Below are 18,650 nucleotides of genomic sequence, written 5' to 3' on the forward strand. Positions count from 1 at the left end.
GAAGAGAAGAGAAGAGAAGAGAAGAGAAGAGAAGAGAAGAGAAGAGAGAGAGAGAAGAGAAAAGTAGAGAAGAGAGAGAGAGAGAGAGAGAGAGAGAGAAGAAAAGAGAAGAGAGAGAGAAGAGAGAGGGAGAGAGAGAGAAGAGAAAAGTAGAGAAGAGAGAGAGAGGAGAGAGAAGGAGAGAGAGAGAGAGAGAGAGAGAGAGAGAGAGAGAGAGAGAAGAGAGAGGGAGAGAGAGAGAAGAGAAGAGAAGAGAAGGGAGGGAGAGAGGGGGGTGAGGAAAGAGAGAGGGGAGAAAGGAGAGGAGAAAAGAGAGAGAGAGAGGCCATTCAGATTTTGTGGTCCTTGACAATGAAACCTGTGCCTGGTCCCCTTCAGAATTCACATTCAAGCCCATGAGCCCCTCAGCCTTCCATGCTTCCATGAATCTGTCCTCCCTCCCCACGCGGCTGAACACACAAGTGCCCCTTTCAGGCAGGACCTCTAGGGGGAAGGGCAGCAGAGATACAAACCAAAGTAAAGCTCTCCAGGTGGCCTCAGGTTCCTCAAGGTTACCTGCATCTTCCAGGACTGGGCCAGGAATGGGAGTAACTGTCCCCTCCCTTCCTCACCCGCCTACAAAGACTTAGGGAAGTGTGATGGGTGGCCGAGGAATGGAAAGTGAAACTTCATCTCCTTCAGGACCCTCCATGTTCTGGTTTGCCTGACACTGAGGTCTGTAGCTGGGACCAAAGAGGGCTTTGCAGGAGAGAGACAGGCCAGGAAATGCTGAGAGCAATGGGATTTTGATGTGAGTGCTTGAGGGATTCCTGCTAGCATTCCCACAGCCCTTTAAGGTTTGCAAAGTCCTTTCATGTATTATCTCTCAGGGTCTTCCAAACAGCCCTGGGAGGCCAACACTATCGGCATGTCCATTTTATAGATGAAGAAACTGATTCTAGATAGATTAAGTGACCTTCCCAGGGTCACCCAGCAGGATTTGAACTTAAGCCTTCCTTACCCACAACAGTGGAGGGAGTGTGGAAGGGAGACAGGGACACCAAAGACACAAGGCCAGGGTGGCATCCACCCCCATACTGGATCAGCAGGGGGTGGGATGGGCCCTAGCCAGGGATGCTGCCAGGGAAACTCAGGCTCCATGGCCATCAGGCATGGACAAAAGAGAGGTCTTTGAGGGTCTTGAGATAAGCTACTCCCAGAACTTGGCACCCAGCTATACAAACTCTCCCTAGGGCTTTGAGGTCCAAATGTATTCCATACTCCTGAGTAGTTCAGAAGCATTAAAGAGGGCCAAGTATGAAGGTGGGGGAGTAGGGGTGGTAAGGAAGGCTGAGACCCATGAAATTTGCTTTCTACCCCTGGTGCCAGAGCAGGAGGGCCATAGTTAGGTGGGAAAATGGATGTGTCTAGCCTGGAGAGCCCCAAGTTTAGAAAATTCCAGTAAGGGGCACAAGAGGAGGAAGGGGGCACCAGGCAGGAGGAGGGAGCACCAGGTAGGAGAAGGAGCACCAGGCAGGAGGAGGGGCCCCCAGGTAGGAGAAGGGGCATGGCTGCCTGTTGGGGCAGGACTATGCCTGCACCAGAGGGTTTTCCGGCCCCCAGCCCCTGCAAAGAGGCAAACACTGCATTTCATCTCGTGGGGGCTGGGCTGCTGGCAGGACTCAGTTTGTCCGTTCCTGAGAGGATCATGGGTCTGACAGCCAGTGCTTCCCAGCCCATTTCACAGGCTATAAACCTGCCTGTTAGAAATCTCACTTGATCCGAGAATAAGATGTGGGCAGGAAAGGGCCCTTCCTCTCCAAATCCAGGAGCTATCTCAGCAGGCCTGGGCGGCTCTGGCAGCCCCAAGACATCGATCTAGGACTAGTTCAAGTCAAGAGTAGCAAAGCACTGAGAACCCCGGGGGCCTCTGGGGGAAAGTTGAGAAAGTGCAGGGACCAGCTGACTGACCACCGGCTGCAGTTGGTGACTGAAGACACGGAGGGTCCCAGCTTCGTCCGGCAAAGGGCTGGGGCGTTTGTCTTTCTGTCTGGGGACTGAGCGTGGCACCTTGTGGATCCGCGCTTTGTGGAAGCTGAGCGAATTGGCGATTATGGGGCCGAGCAGCCACAGGCAGGACATGCGTCCGTGGACTGCCACGAACCCGGCTAACTCTTCCTGTCCATGAGATTCTCTCTCGTGCCTCTCTCCATGTGCCCAGGCCATCCCCTGGGCGTGGAGTGACCTCCCTCCTCAGCACGCTCTGAAAACTCCTCCCTTCCTTCCCAGCACACCTGAGGCTCCGTCTTCTGCACGAAGCCTTTCCTGGTCTCCCCACTCTCGTTATTTACTTGGAATTACTTGGCATGAAGAAAAGTGAGGTCAGAGAATGCCAAGAAGGAAATGCCCTGTGCCAGCATAGGTTGGACCCTGAAAGTGTAGGCCCCAGCTCAGGGTCATGGAGGCAGCATGTATCACAGGCTAGGCTTGACCCCCAGCATTCCTGTGTGAGGCTGGCTTTCTCCCCCATACCATGCCAGCATACGCACTTGGTTCATACCGACTTGTGCCCCAGAGACTATAAAGTCCTGGAGAACAGGCAGCGTTCCATTTCTGCCTCCGCATCCCCAGGGCATACCATGATGCCTGGCACAGAGGAGGAGAAGCTTCAGGAAGGCCTTGAGTTCCACAAATGGAATTGCATTGAAATGCACCCAGCCAATCCCCCGTAGATGTCCACATTCACTCATCAGCTTCCCATCTAGGGGTCCTGAGCTATAGTTAGCTGGAGCTGAGCCATACAACAGAGAGAGCTGGATTCCCCTCCTCTTGCTCACGTGTGTGATCCTGGGCAAGTCACTGCCCCTCTGTGGGCCTGTTTCTAGTATGGTTAAAATGAGAGGGTTGGACATGGGATTTCTGGTCACTCCTGGCTCTAAATTCTGTGACCCTGGGATCCACATCTGGAGGCGATTCCTTACCTTACCAGGAGGCACCAAGAAAACGGCTCACTGAGTGTGAACCTTGCTTTGTCCACTGGTCATTCAAACTGCCGGCCAGCAGACATCCTCAGTGCAGGGACCTAAGATGGACTGGCCTGGGGCCAGGGGGACAAGGAACATAGAACTAGAAGGGTCCTCCAAGGTCATCTGATTCAACCCTCTCATTCGACAGATGAGGGAACTGAGGCCCTCGGAGGGGCAGTGACTTGTCCAAGGTAAGTAAGTGGTGGATCCAGGCCTCGGAATCCATATCAAGATTCTTTCCCTACACCCAGCCATGTCCTTCAAGGAGACACACCTTCCTCTCACTTTCCTCTCATCTTTTGTGGAGGTTCCTTCCAGCCTCTGACGCCTCATGCGGTGGCCCCTGTATTGAGTCTTTCCACCTTAAGTCATTGGCCCTGCTTGTCCCTCTCTAATTCAGCCCTCTTGTCCTCAAGGACTCCCCATGCTGGAGCCTCAGGACCCCAAGGTCCCCTTTAGAGTTACAGTCTCCAAGTGTGTCCTCTGAGCTTGGGAAAGGAGTGAGAGATGGGGTTTCCTGTGCACAGCTTTCTCAGGACTTGGGGCCCCACTGAGACTTTCCAATATAGTTCCCAGAGGATTCTGCTGGAGATACGCCTTCCAGTGGCTCAGAGTGAGATATGCCTATCTCACTCTAGATTGGAGTTAGGCCAAAGGATGAGGGAGGGGAGAAAACAGGGGGATGGAATGAATGGCTTAGAGGGAGGGGTGTTATCAAGAGAGGATTCCCAGAGAGGCTTCACAAAAAGAAAAAGAAGATGGCGCCCGTATTGCAAATGCTTCCTGAGCAAAGCCTCAAATGGCTTTAGTCTTCCTGAATCCCTTACCAAGGCAAACAGAGACTGAAACCAGCTTTGCTGCCCAGCACATGAGGCAATCATTCAATCAGCAAGAAGTGCCTGAGCTCTTTGATTTTGTAGTGCGAAGAAGAAACGCTACTTTTTGCAGTCTCCTGTAGACCCCACCCACATCAACTCAGGGCTCTTTGGATTGAGCCAGGATTTCTTTCTTGGTTTAGACAGCTCATGCTACCTTTTTCTTGCTTGCTGCAAAAGAAGCAATATGGTGGAGGGAAGGACAAGCCCTGGGAGTCTGGGGAGACCTGGGTTCTAATCTTGCCTCCAGCACGTTTGCAATTCTGAACAAGTGACTTTTCTCTGAGCCTACTTCCTCATCTGTAAAATGTGGATAACTATACCTTAAACTATCTAAGTCAAAGGATTGGACCTCAAAGATGTTGTCCTGGAGACATCCAAAGGCATCCATCCAACATGGAACTAGGGATCTTTCATCCCAAACTCCCCCCTGCTCTTACAGGGAGGACTCTGCCAACTTCCTAGGCACTTGGAGGCTCCCAGCCTGGGAGTTGCCTTGGTCTCCTCCCTCTCACTCACCCCACATCTCTGGTCTGTTACCAAACTCTGTCATTTCTGCCTTCATCTCTCCTAGTCACCCCCTTGTCCCCACTCCCCATCTCTTCTCCAGCTCAAGCTCATCACCTCTTGCCTGGACTGCTGCTCTAAGAGTCTCCCTGTTGGCCTGCCTGCACTAAGCCTCTCCCTGCTCCAGTCCATCCTCCCATTGTCTGCTGGAGGGATTTGGGGGAAACGCAAACTACGTCACCCCCTACTCAACAAGTTCCATTTGTTTCCCATTACCCCTAGGGTAACATATAAGCTCCTCTCTGTCATGTCAAGCCCTTCACAACCTGGCCCCCTCTCAACTTTCCTGTCTTCTTCCACTTTTATCATCCATGTGGTCTGCAACCATGAAGCTAACTTATCTGACACATGACCTTCCAACCCCTAGCTCCGTCCCTTTGCATTGGATCCCCAACCCCACCCATGCTGGGAAAATTCTCCTTCCTCACCTCAGCCTCTTGGAACCCCTTCAAAATTCAACTCCAGCACTATTTTCTGACTAAAGCCTTTCTCCATCCTCCCCTCCTCATGCCCTCCTACTCCAAACTGCCTTGTAGCCATTTTGTATAGATTTTCCATATATTTCTGTTGTCTCTGTATTGGAATGTAATCTCCCTGAGGGTAGGGGGCTGTTTCACCTTGGTCTCTGTATGCTTAACATCTATATCAGTGTCTGGGACTTAATAAATGCTTGCTGACTGATAGATTTGATTGCTGTGAGACTCAAATGAAATCATGAGTTTCTGGATCTTTTAAACCTTAAAATTTTTCCAAAGTGTCATTTATAGTTGTTCATGTGATGATCAAATGAGGTAATGTCCATAAAGTCGTGCTTGGAACATAGTAGGTGCTTAATAAATGCTTGTTCCTTGCCCCTCCCCACCCTGCTTTGACCTAGCTTCTTAAGCAGGGATGCCTAGTGGCTATAGGGCCTCCACAGGCTCCCTGTTCCATTCAATCCAAGCAACATTTATTAAGCAGGCCACTCTCCTGGGGATAAAAGGCAAAAACAAGATGGCGCCCACCCTCTAGGAGCTCCTCATCAGTACAATGAGGGGGTTGGGACTGATGACCTGTCAGGTGCCTCTAGGCACCTTGGTCTAAACCCTATGATAACTTTCTGATCCTCCATGCCCAGCCAGGTATTTGGGGGGCATCGAGAATCTAATAAATGTCCCGTGCCTACAAGGCATATAGAAAATACGGAGAAAACCAGCATGTGGAGGCACGCTCAGAACCCCACAGAATTGGGAGGCAGAATGTGCTCTGCAGACAGAGTCAGAGCATCTGGGCCTGAATCCCAGTTCTGTTTATTAGCTATGCAACCTGGGGAAAGTCCTGTTGGCTCCCTAGGCCTCAGTTTCCTTTTCTGTAACATGGGGAAATTGGAGTAGATGCCTCTGCATTCCTTTGTACCTCTAGATCCTATGACCATCATGACCATAGGAGACCCAAAATAGAAGCAGTTGAAGGGGGCCAGAGTGATGAGAGAAGGCATTCTGGACCAGCTCAGTCTTGTGCTGGGCCTCGAAGGAGGATTTGAAAAGGCCAAGGGGAAAGGGGAGACGAGTGAACTTCAGACGAGACAGGCCCAGATTCACACGAGGGCCAGAAGGGTCTTCCAAAGCTGCCTGGTCCAGTCTCTACAAAAGAACAGATATTGTCTCGTGTGGAGCCTCACAGCAACCCAGAAAAGGGGTTGTTATCCCCCTTTTACAGAAGAGGAAGTGAGGCTCAAGGTCCTACATCTAGTAAGTGTTGGAAGTGGGATTTGAACTCAGGTCTTTCTCACTCCAAATGTAGCACTCTATCCACCGTGCTCCCTCAGTTATAAAATGAAGTTAGAAAAACCAAGATGTACAGAAAAGATCCTCATGGTCTCATAAACAACCATCTTTTTTCTCTTCTTTATGTGCCGTAATATGTGTGTTTGTTAAGTTCAAGATCTTTTTGAAAAAGAGAGAAGTTTCAAACTGATGATTTCTAAGAACCCTCCCTAATGTAGAAGCCCATGGACCAGCTCCAGCTGTCCCTGGTTTCCATTCCCTGGAGGACAAGACCTCCAATTCTAGTTACACTAAGGGATGCTAGGGATCGGTGAGACTGGCAGCTGGGCAGGTATGTCACAGCCTGGTCCTGGAAAGCCAGGCACAGCAGTTTGGACTTCATGTGGCTGGTAATAGGGAGCCATGGGAAATTCCTGCCCCAGGGAGTGAGAGGTACGACGCTAGCGGTGTTTTAAAAAGATGAGCGTGACAGAGGTTTGCAAGAGTGATGGGAGCAGAGAGAGGCTTCAGGCAGAGAATCTGTGAATCAGCCAACTCACTTGAGATGCAATTTGAATCCAGACTTGGTTTCCCTGGTCACCATCCATCAAGGCTTCTGCCCAGAGGAAATATGGAGTGTATTCAGTGGTTTACATCATGCCTGACATGAAGAGCACATGAGAAGCCCCTGGGGAGAATGTACAGCCATGAAACAGTGAGGGGGGCAGAGGGAAGGAGAAGAGGGGCGTCAATATCTCCAGATCGCTGGGACCTTTCAGCCAAGGGCAAGAAATAGCTACCTATTAAAAGGTCTCCCAGCAGCAATCCCCTCCATGTCATGGAATGAGGGTGGGGCATACCAACTGACCATACGAGATTGTAAGAGAGCCCTGGAGCAACAGGAAGCCACGGAGGCATGACATCAGGAAGTGGCTGAGGCGTAGCAAGGCTGGACCACTGTCTCCCTCAAGCCAGCAGCCAGGATTGCTGCATACATCAGGAGCCCCCGGGAGCCATAGCAGCATAGACTGCCAGGGTCAGAGGGAATGTGGCAATGCCAACAACACTGATGCTGGGGTCAGATGCCCTAGATTCAACTCCAGGAGCCTCCCTGGGCAAGTCTCTGAGGCTACAATGAGCCTCAATTTCTTCATATGTAAAATGGGGATCATGTTATAGGCGCTACCTACCTCTTAGAGGCATTTGGTGATGCAGTGAATAGAGCACTGGACCTAGAGTCAGGAAGACCTGAGTTTGAATCTGGCCTCAGCTGTGTGACCCTGGACAAGTCACTTAACCTCTGTCTCCCTCAGTTTCCTCAACTGGAAAATGAAGATAACAATGGCACTTACCTCCCAGAGTTATTGTGAGAATCAAATGAGATAATATTTGTTGAGCACTTAGTGCCGTGCCTGCCCCATAGCAGGTGCCATATAAATGCTTATGCCCTTCCCTTCCTTTCCCCTTACCTCTTAAAACAATTTGAGATTGGGGGCAGCATGTACATGCTGTCCTTGGAGTCCAGGGATATGTGTTCAAATCTCAACTCTGCCCCTTATTACTTGTATGGCATTAGATAAGTCACTAGCCCTCTCTAGATATCTTTCCTCCTCTGTGAAATGCAAAGCTTGGCCCAGGTGACCTTGAAGGCCCCTTCCAGCTTTTAATTGATGTAACTTCAATCAGATGAGTGAGTATGTGTCCATATGGCAAGGACAAGTGATTACCTTGGTATGGACATGCCTAGAAAAGAAATCCTCCCGCCATTTCAGATCTCACCACGTCTAGAATTTATCATCTGACTTGCTAGAAAGGCTTGTAGAAGGAAAGTAACTCGCCCATGGTCAAAACAGCTACAAAGCATCAAAGGCAGGATTTGAACCAAGGTCTTTGTGACTTGAAGCCCATTGCTTTTTTAACTATGCCAGGCTGTCTCTTCAAATAAGTAGAGTCCAGAAAAGGGCTATTAGGCTTGGAGTCAACTTGGAGGGACCACAGAGGTCATTCCATCCAATGCCCCCTACCTCCTTCCATTTAGCCTTCAAGGCTTCCCTCCATGATGATTCCACATGCCCTTCCGCTAGAATTAAGCTCTCCCCCACTCTCTCAGTACTTGGTATTCTTCTTCTGAGCTCCCTGTGTTCTGCCCTGTAGTTTGTGTATCTGTGTGCACCTCATTGCCCTGTCTTCACTCCTGCCTTTCCGGTTCAGCAGTGAGGCTAATTACAATAACTCCCATTGTATTAACTCCAGGGTTGTGTGCCCAGCATCCTAGAGTTGCAGTCGGTGGGACCTTGGAAGGCATCTGGTCCAAGTCTAGTCCTCATTCTAGAGAGGAGGAAATGAGGCCCAAAGAAATGAAATGAATTGCCCCAAATTGCACAGATACTAAATGTCAGAGACAGGATTTGAGCCCTGGTCCTTTGACTCCAAGTCCAGAATTCTTTCCACTGTACTTATTATGTTGTGCTTTGAGATTTACAAAAGACTCTTGTCTCAGCAGCCAGGTGGGTAATTCAAATATTACCATCCCCGTTTCTAGATGAACAAACTGGGGGGATATCATCTTGGCTGAGGAGACATGGGGGCAAGAAGGGGAACCATCAGAGGGATGTCATGGGACAAAGACCAAAAGACCCTTCATTCTGCCAATGGACTTTGATTTTTGTCAGTCGGGGAGTCCCCACAATCAGCTGCACTGCTATCTACCATGTTTTCTAATGCTTATCCCGAGATAACAGATTCCTAATTCTCTTGTCTACAGCTTTTTAACAGACTCATTGTGCTGGTGGATTAGACTAAAAATTCTGTGATATTGAAAAATGGAGCTGTCCTAGGCTCAGTGCTGATCCCAGCTCCAGATGCTCCCTCCTTTACTGCCCATAACAGTGCCAGCGGATGGCCCGTTGCAGACGTCATTGATCACTTTAGAGAGTCAAAACTGAGTGCCTTTGATTAGTGATATCTTCTGTGTAGCATGTGGTGCCTCCTGAGGAGAGGGGAGAGTAGGTTTAATGGTGAGGGGGGTGGTTCTTGTTTAAAGTACTAATATTTCTTAAAAGAAATGTAATGAAGGTTTTCTGCCCCATCTCCAAATACAATGTAGTTCTCTAAGAGCAGAGACTGTTCATTTTTTGTCCTTGTAGTCTCAGTACCTAACACAATTTTCAAAAAGTAGGGGGCAGCTAGGTGGTGCAATGGATAGAGCACTGACCCTGAAGTCAGGAGGACCTGAGTTCAAATCCAGCCTCAGACCAAACACTTGACACCTACTAGCTGTGTGACCCTGGGCAAGTCACTTAACCCCAATTGCCTAAAAAAGAAGAAGAAAAAAAGTTTTTTTCAAATAGTAGGCACTCATTCAAGACTTGGAAGACAGCACAGCATAGAGGACAGAGAACAATCTTTGAAGTCAGGAAGATCTGAGTTCAAGTCTCACCTCCAACACATGTTGGCTGTGTGACTCTGAGGAGGTCACTCAATCTTTTGGTGCTCTAGGTAATTCTCAAAAACTATAAGTTACAGAGAAGATGCCGGCCTCCACTGGCAGAGGGAATTTTGGTTTGTTTGGTTTTTTTTTCATCTGGGAGTTCCCTATATCAATGAAATCACAGGCCCAGTCCCTGTGACTATGTAGAAGACCCAGAGCGGGATTCCAGAAGCTTTTTTCATGGATGGCCACAGCAAACATTGACAGCTTTGCATGAGTGAAAACCAAAGGCCACCTAACTCTAGTTGTTTTTATTTTGAGGGAGAAATATGTCTAAATTGCCCATTTTTTAAGAATTTAGACTAGGGAAGATAAAATTTTATGATTATGGAAGCCCATATTACTAATTGCTAATATTTTTATTCCTCTGTAAGGTTTGCAAAACACTTAGATAGATAGATGGATGGATAGATAGATAGATGGATGGATGGATAGAACTTTATAACTTCAAAGTTATTGTCTTCCGTTGCGGCCCATAATTGGGATTATTCCTGTTTTACGAATTAAAGCAGTGATAAAGGAAGCTCAGAGTAGACGTCAATGCAACCGATTCAGCCTCTGTTGATTAGGCGCCCACCAGGCCATTTGCCTGGTGTTTTCAAGCATTGGAAAGGCTGTCACAAGGAAAAGGGAGGAGGCTTGCTCTGCTTGGCCCCACTAGACTCGAATCAGGAGCAATGTGTGAAAATTAGAAAGAAGTCTAGAGTCAACGTCGGGAAAAACATCCAAACCACTTAAAATCCCACCAAAGTGGACTGGGCTGCCTCGGGAGGTCTTTGGGCAAAATCTGAGGATTGTAGGGAGATGCCTGTTCTGAAGTAGATTGGACGAGATCTCCTCAGAGATCTATTGCCATTCCAAAATTCTGTTGTCCTAAAAGGGGCACAACTCTTGGGAATACCAGCAACTCCACTCATGCTTTCAGTACCTGTCTCCCTCTCCTAGTAAGGGAAAATGCTGACAGCTGAGCCCCCAGGAGGCAGCCGATCATTAAAGGGTCTGGGATTTAGGCTTAAAAGGGACTGCTCAGGACATCTCATCCAAGTCCATCATCTTAAAGATGAGAAACCTGAAAATCCATAATATTGAAGTGACTTACCAGGCCACAGAGGGAGGGAGTTTGTGGCAGAGAGAGCATGTTAACCTTTGTCCTCTGAACCTGAGGGCCACACTCAGTCCGCTGCAGTGCCTTGACACTCCAGGCCAGGTAATGTCATGGGCACACAGTGGGTACTCAGTTCATTGTCCTTGGAGGAATGAGGCTGAGGACAGATGCTGCTTCCAGATTGGCCCGAGGTCTGTAGCCTGTACCATCCAGCACCCTTCACACCTACATTGGTGATAAGCATTCCATATTAGATGCTCAGATACAATACGGTTCAGATCCCCAGAAACCAAAAGGCAATAAAACGCCCCAGGATTCCTCTGACCAAAGCTCATCTCAGTCAGGTGACCTGGTAGTGAATCTCCTTTGTCTCCTTGTCTTAGGGAAGCCTGCTGCGGAACTCCTGTGGCCAGTTAGAAAGTTATTTACTAATTCTACTCCAGAGTAATTTTCAACATTAGCTACCATCTGCTCCTGAGAGTCAGGCAACCAGGCCTATTAAGTGCAGGAGAGAACCTGATTCCTGCCCTCCAGGCTGGCAGTCAGGGCTGCTGGTCCTCACTAGTAGAAATTGTAATGAGAGAGAAGCTGTGGAGGTGAGGTCAAGGTTATCTTGGACAGCCCTCTGTCTTCTCACCGTCAGGAAGGTGAGGGTAAGAAGGGTCGCAGAAGATGCTAGGCAGGGTCATTTGAAGAGATGCTGGACCTCAGAAGCTGGAAAGAGAATAGCTGATGTTGTCAAATTACAGGTGATCCCCAAACCACTCAGATGCTTCATTTTGGAAAGTAACAAGCTTGCAAGAGATCCCAGTAAACTAGAGTGTAGACTGAATTCTCATCACAGCAACTCATTTCCCTGCTCTGAGCCTCAACTTGCTCATCTGAAAAATGGGGAGAATAACCCCTGTAGTTGTGGTGAGGACCCTGAAATGGTATTGAAGGTCTAGTTGTCATCATCATTATCACCATCCACATGCTGATGGATGCCTGATGGTCTCTGTTCACCTCAGACAAATGTTGTGCCCTTTCCCTCACACTCCATAACTCCCTCTGCCAACCTTATGTTACAGATATGCTTGTTTTATCCCATATTTTTAAAAGAACACTGAGGCAAAGGAAGGACCATTTCAATTTATAATGGGTCTCATTAGCCCTACTTCACAAATGACGAAACCGTAAGCATATATTAAATGCTTACTATGTGCCAGGAACTATGCTAAGCAGTGGGGGGAAAAGAAAGGCAAAAAACACTCTTCCTGCCCTCAAAGGGTTCACATTCTAATGATAGAAAGAACACATACGTTGCCAGGTTACAAGACACATATAGCATTGATGAGAGGCAAGGCTCTAGCAACTGAGGGGACCAGGAGAGGCCACCTGAAGAAGGCACCACCAGTCGAGTCTTGAAGTGATTTGCCTCTGGATCATAGGGATGGACCCCCCCCCAATATCCTGGGATGGAGCTGAAGCCAGGTCTTTCTGACTCCAAATTCATCATGGCTTACTGTGGAGCGTTTTCAAAAAGAGCATCCTAAGCAGGGGCTTGAGGGATGGAATTGGAAGGGGACAAGAAGACCTGACATTCTGCCATCAGAGACTCCTTTCTTTATGTTGAATTGGCCCCACAGAAGAGTAGAAAAAGTTACTTGCCCATCTCCGCTGTAGACGTGGGCTTCTTCACGTGTGGAATGCTACATATAATGTAGACTTTTTCAATGTGTCATTAATTTAGGGAAACTACGTTCTTCTTCTCCTCTTCTTCCTCCCCTTTTTCCTCCTCCTTTTCCTCCTTCTCCTTCTTCTCTTCTTTCTTCTCCTTCTTTTCCTGATGTTGAATTATTTGGCAAGGCCAAGGATTTAGGAGGCAAGAACTTTCCTTTCTGTGGCTTCAGTGTGTAATTATGGCTGTAGTACTATGGGAGCACTTGCCAGGCCTCCTCTCCACAGGGGTTGCTCTATCTCTCTCTCAGGATATCTGGAAGCTTCAGCAAGACTGGCTTGCCTGCCCTGTGGCTAGGGGTTGGTGGTGATGGATGCCCTGATGGTAGCTGGTCAGCAGTTGGTGGTAATGATCAAGATAGATCTCTTCTGCACAATGATTTATCCCCTCAATGATAACTGTTGGGGCTGGGCTAGAAGCATGCCTGGTGGTTTGGGGGATACTGGTATACCCGAGGCTCTTGGCCTCAAGGTCTTGAATTGTCTCCATCAGAGACTGAGGGGAGTTGGCTGTGAAGAAGGTGGTATGACATGCTGACACGTGTTGCTTTTCTCACTCCCTCTGGTCACCTGGCTGCTTCAGCCTTCCTACCTTGCCTGCTCTGTAGGTAGTAGTTGGCTGGCAGGTGTTAGGGATGACTGGCCTCTTTTTCACAGGAGTCACTTCCCCAAATGATTGTACTGAGGGCTGGGCTGGAAGCAGAACTTGTGGCCAAATATGTCAGACAGTCAGTCAACAAGCAGTGATTAAGTGCCTATTATATGCCAGGCACTGCTAAGCACTGGGAATCCAAAGAAAGGCAAAAGACAATTTCTGCTCTCATGGAGCTCACAGTCTAATAGACAACATGAAAAGAATTACGTACAAACCAAGGACATACATGAAGACGTGGAAGTGATCACCAGAGGAAAGACGCCAGCACTGAGAGGCATCAGCAAGGCTTCTTGCAGAAGGAGCGATTTCAGCTGGGACTTGAACAAAGTCAGGGAAGCTGGGAGACAGGGATGAGGAAGGAGGGGGAGCATCCCAGGTATGGAGGGCAGTCGGAGAAAATGCAGAGCTGGGAGATCTGAGGAACAGCAAGGAGCCAGTGTCACTGATGTGTAGAAGGGATGCCCTGAACTGGATGTTCTTTGAGGACCCCTCCAGCTCGGGAAGTCTCAGAAACAAGGGTGTCACTGTGGCACACCATGCCTCTCCCACCCCTGGGCTGAATTGCTTTCCTGATTACAATGGATAAAAACAGATGAAAGAGGAAATCCCTCGAGTTGCTTAGAGAAGAAAAAGCCAACGCTCTTCTCCTTCCCTTGGCCTTGGAATCTAGTTCTCCTGCAACACTCTCCACTTCTGCAGGGGAGGATCAGTGCTTGAAAGGATGCTCGCCCAAGAGTGCTCCCCTCTGCCTCAGGGAGGGGAGAGGAGCCCAAAGACCGAGGGGGCAGGGGAACTCTGGCTCTGCCCACTTGTCAACCAGCTTGAGCTTCCTCAAGAGGAGAATCCCTGAAGGATTTTTTGGATTTGTCTCTGGGTGCTCCAAGGTTGGACACCGCATGAGGAGGAAAGCAGATAGTGTCTGATAGGTTTGCTGATGCCAGGGTTCCTGGTTTGATCAAAGGAATTTGAAGAATTATGGTGTGCTCTGCCCTTTCTTTCCCCCATCTCCCAAGCTGGCTTTGTTGGCAACTGCTTGTTTCAGTAGGAAGAGCCCTCTAGAACCTGACCCTAGGAATGAAGAGACCTGGGTTTTAGCCCCATCTCTATTACTGACTTTATGACCTTGGACAAATCATTTGAACTTCGTGGACCAGAGACTCTCTAAGTTTTGTCAAGAGCTTCACCATCATCTTGGGGCAGCTAGGTGCCCAGTGGATAGAGCACTGGCCCTGGAGTCAGAAGGACCTGAGTTCAAATCTGGCCTCAGACACTTGCTAGCTGTGTGATCCTGGGCAAGTCACTTAACCCTGATTGCCTCCCAGAAAAAGGGAGGAGGTGGGGAAGAGCGTCATCATCTTCCCAGTCACCACGGTTTACCTCCTCAGCATCATCCCTGGTGCTTCCTCTCTCTCCACCCCCAGTTACCAGCTCTGCCATTCCCACTTCACAATACCATCCCTCCCCTCCACCCACAGCCTTGTCCAGGCCCTCGTCATCTCTCACCTGGACAGTTGCGATGGCTGCCCAATTGGCCTCCCTGCCTCCAACTTCCTCCCATCCAGTCCATCCTCCCACACCTGCTCAAGTGATTTTCCTGCAGCACGGGTCACTTCCCTACACAAAAGGCCTCAGGAGCTCACTGTTGCCCTTTGGACAAAATAGACATTCTGCTCTTTGCTGTCTAAAGCTCTTCCCAGTCTGCTCCCAGCATCAATATTTTTCATAATTTCCCCTTGTGCCCTCTACATTCTAGCTAAATTGAACTATTTTGCACATTCCCTGTGCATTGTATTCCATTTCCTACCCCCTTTCCTTTGCCCAGGCAGTCCCTCATACCTGGAATGCCCTGTTCTTTGCCTCCATCTCTCAGAATCCCTGGCAGCATTCAAGGCTTAGCTCAAGTGACTCTTCTTCCATGCAGCCTTCTTTGATCCACCCTCCTCTATATTACTTTGCACATATCTTCCATTGATAGAGGCTACAAGTTTCTTATTTACATGAAAAGGGAGCAAAGGCCCAGATCTACCCAGTCTCATGGTCCTTCTTCAAGCATCTGATAAGAGAATGGTTGCCAAAGATCTGTGAATAGTCTCAAATGCCCCGGCAGGGTGTGAGGAGTCATTGTCAGGCTCCCAACCTCCCCAGGAGAGATCTGCAAGGCTCTGGGCCTTTAACCAAAGTGGGAGGGAAGCAACAGTCCCAGAATGCCCGTTAACCTGGAAACTCGCAAAAAAGTGTTTCTCCGGAGGGAGTTCTGAGAGGGCAAAGAGGAGAACGGGCTGGAAGGGAACCAGGAAATGCCCCAATGTGTCTTTCCAGACTGTGCAAACCGATTAAGGTGTCGTGTTTCTCCATAACTGTGAAAATGGAAAGCAGCAGCAGGACCATGAAAGGCCCGGTCGGTCCTGTGAGGCTGTTTATGCATAACTGGGGGCCATAAAAATCATTTCCCGGGTCTGGATGAGTAAACATGGGAGGGGAACAGTGTATATGAAATCAGTCCTCTGCTCCCTCAGGAGCTGGCAAAGGTTTGGTGGAGAACAGAATGAGGAACCCTTCTGGGAGAGTGAATGGACTGGAGCCCGGCCCCTCCCTCTTATTTCATGCCCGCCAGAATGCAGCTTTCAATGATTGCAGTCATGTTCCACCATCCATAAACCCAGCTTCCTAGAGAAGGATGGCTAACTTTTAAAAGAAAAGTTTATTGGTGTTTTTTTTTTTTTATCTTTTACATCGCAATAGTTTCCCAATATGTTACCTCAAAACAAAAGCCAATAGTTATGCAAAACTGACAACACATGCAGCACGCTGCCCCTGTCATCCCCCACCTCTCTCCTCAGAGGTAGGAGGTCTGTGTTTTCTAGGGCCACGATTGGTCATTTTTAGCATCGATCTCCACGGCCAATGCTGTCAAAACCTTGGTGGCCCAACGCTGTGCTGTGCCAGTTTCCCCCAAGGATTGCCCCATTCAGGAAAAGGGGGGTTGTCTAACTCGGTGGCTTTCTGCCCCATCACCTTCCCTCGGTTTCTCCGTCTGAGCTTCCTTTGTTTTCTCCCTACAGGTAAACAACGAGAATGTTGTGAAAGTCGGTCACAGACAGGTGGTGAACATGATCCGCCAAGGAGGGAATCACTTAGTCCTAAAGGTTGTCACGGTAACCAGAAACCTGGATCCCGACGATACAGCCAGGAAGAAAGGTGTGTGTTCTCTTCCTAGCCGGTGCGACCAGACACACCCTTGTCTGGTCAAGCCAGATGGGGCTGGCGGGGCAGGGAGGGGAGGGGGCCGGAGACAAGAGGATCCCATTCATGCTTATGACTCCATCTGAGAACCATTCCCCCATTTTTAGGAACTGCTTTTGTAAATGAAACATTCGTGCTCAATGTGTTAAGACATTTATGAAAAGGGCGTAGGAGATGCTTTTTCTCTTTCCTGATGAGAAGACTCTGGTAGCCCTTCCCCCTTGTCTTGATTCCAAGTTGAGAAGTAAGAAGGAAGGCATCCCACTGGCCTTGTATCCTGGACAAAGCCACCCATCCAGGCCCATCCCTCTAGTACACAGGAGCTCCCAAATATAAACGGGACCTAGTGACAAGCACCTGCGGCTGGTCCGGCCACAGCAGCGAGATTTGGTCAAAGTGGCCACTTACAGCCGCTGGAGGGGAGGGTGTGCCATGTTTGCCAAAGCCTCACGTGGTGCTTTGGTCCTCTCCTCCTGAAATCTGTTGACCTACAAGGCCATGGAGACTAAGGGGAAGAGTTATGGACTGGGCATCACAGGCTTGGCTTCCCACTCTGGTTCTGCCACTGATGTTGGCCAAGTCTCTTTCCCTTCTCTGAACCTCAGTTCTATCCTCCATAAAAAGATAGGGGGATCATAACATGTGATCAGTGTCATGGATCCCTCCAGCTCTCCAAGTGGGGAATCAGGACTGGACAGCCTCAGTTTCCTCAGCTGTAAAATGAAGAGATTGGAAAGGGTGATCTCTGAGGCCATTTCCAGCTCTAGACCGAGGCCCAGAAGTCTTGTGATCATGGCCAAACCCAGGTGCTACTGAAAATGCATAGGGTTTCTCAGGTCCTCTGCACCTAAAGAACAGGCATAGGCACCCCCACTGGCAAAGACATGTTTCCCAGTGAGGCTTCGATGTGGGGATGGTCTCTCATTATTATGATTTGCTGGTATTCACACATTAACCTCCATCTTCCTAAGGGTCTTAACATGGCCTAACCCATATAGCAGCAGCAACCTGCCTACAGGTAACCAAGGTGCTGTTACCTACCCTGCCTGTGCACAGACATATATAAAGGTGTCTCACTTAGAGCCTCACTTAGGTCGAGCCCCCAAAACCAGGAGAAATCCACATAAAAGGAATTCCCAAAGTCCTGGACTCAAAGACAATGGATTCCTTTCTCACTAGCCTTAGGCGCCAGCACTTAGCACTGTGCTGGACACACAGGAGGCACTTAATAAATGTTGATTGATTGATGAGTCTTATGACTCTATCCAAACCCTGGGTGCCCTTCCCTTCTGGCCTCTGAGCTGGAAACTTCCCAGAACACTCAGAGATGGGCCTGGGTGAGGGCCTGGTGGGGGTGTGGTTCTCCCCAAGGGTCTATGTCTGTGCACAAATTTACATGTATGGAGGTAAATAGCAGCTCCGCCTCAGAGATTCTTTCACACTCCATCATAAACATACTAATTTGTCAAGCCCACTGTGATCAACTAATAATTATAACCCCAATGGAGCTCATGGAAATATCCTGCTATGTGACTCACCAAAAGGCCACTGAGATTGCTGTTTCAAACCCAGCCACCCCCACCCACCGGAAACAGCTTTCTGTGTCTGTGTGCTCAGGAGAGCCCTGCCAGGGCAAGGCCATCATCACACATGCCAGGCTATTTCCATGGTTTGGGAAAAACCTGACCCTGTGACTTGTGCGAAAGGCCTGGGTTTGGGGCAATAGACCTGACTATTGACGCTTCTGTGTCTGCTTTTGTTTGCTCTTCTGTGAAGCCCCTCCACCTCCCAAGCGAGCGCCAACCACAGCCCTGACCTTGCGGTCTAAATCTATGACCTCCGAGCTGGAAGAGCTTGGTAAGAGCGCCTTGTTGTCTCACCAGCATGCTGCAGTAGTGGAGATGGAAAGGAAATGTCAGGACTGCCTGAGGTCCCTGGTCCCTGAATGAGCCACCCCCTCCTGCTCACCCAGCCTCAGAGAGGCCCTGGCCAGGAATGCTACACTCTGGGGGCGACCTGAGACGCGCATGCCCCACCCCGCATGATGGTATCCTCTCTTAGAAACTGCTTTCGTCCCTGCCTGGTTTGAAATTGTACAGTGTGGGAAGAACTGACGTTTGTGTAGCTTCGTATCTTACCAGTCTGACATCTCTCTTAAAAAGTTGTTCTCTTTTGTGTGTAGTTGATGTCATCTCCGTGGTGTGTGTGTGTGTGTGTGTGTGTGTGTGTGTGTGTGTGTGTGTGTG

General features: G+C 49.2%; 1 protein-coding gene across 4 annotated transcripts in view; it reads left to right on the forward strand.

The window, feature by feature from the left end:
* SHANK2 (SH3 and multiple ankyrin repeat domains 2) overlaps positions 1-18,650 on the forward strand; it is a 712,956-nt gene that overhangs the window by 642,035 nt on the left and 52,271 nt on the right. For 3 of the 4 annotated variants that reach the window (XM_027856171.1, XM_027856170.1, XM_027856172.1), the window contains exons 18-19: positions 16,224-16,359; positions 18,181-18,261. In XM_027856171.1, coding sequence (XP_027711972.1) covers positions 16,224-16,359; positions 18,181-18,261 — 217 coding nt within the window. The remainder of the gene's footprint in view (positions 1-16,223; positions 16,360-18,180; positions 18,262-18,650) is intronic. The other variant, XM_027856173.1, reaches the window with a different exon arrangement.

Source organism: Vombatus ursinus, unplaced genomic scaffold (assembly GCF_900497805.2).
Source record: "Vombatus ursinus unplaced genomic scaffold, bare-nosed wombat genome assembly UNPS02011369.1, whole genome shotgun sequence".
Lineage (NCBI taxonomy): Eukaryota > Metazoa > Chordata > Mammalia > Diprotodontia > Vombatidae > Vombatus > Vombatus ursinus.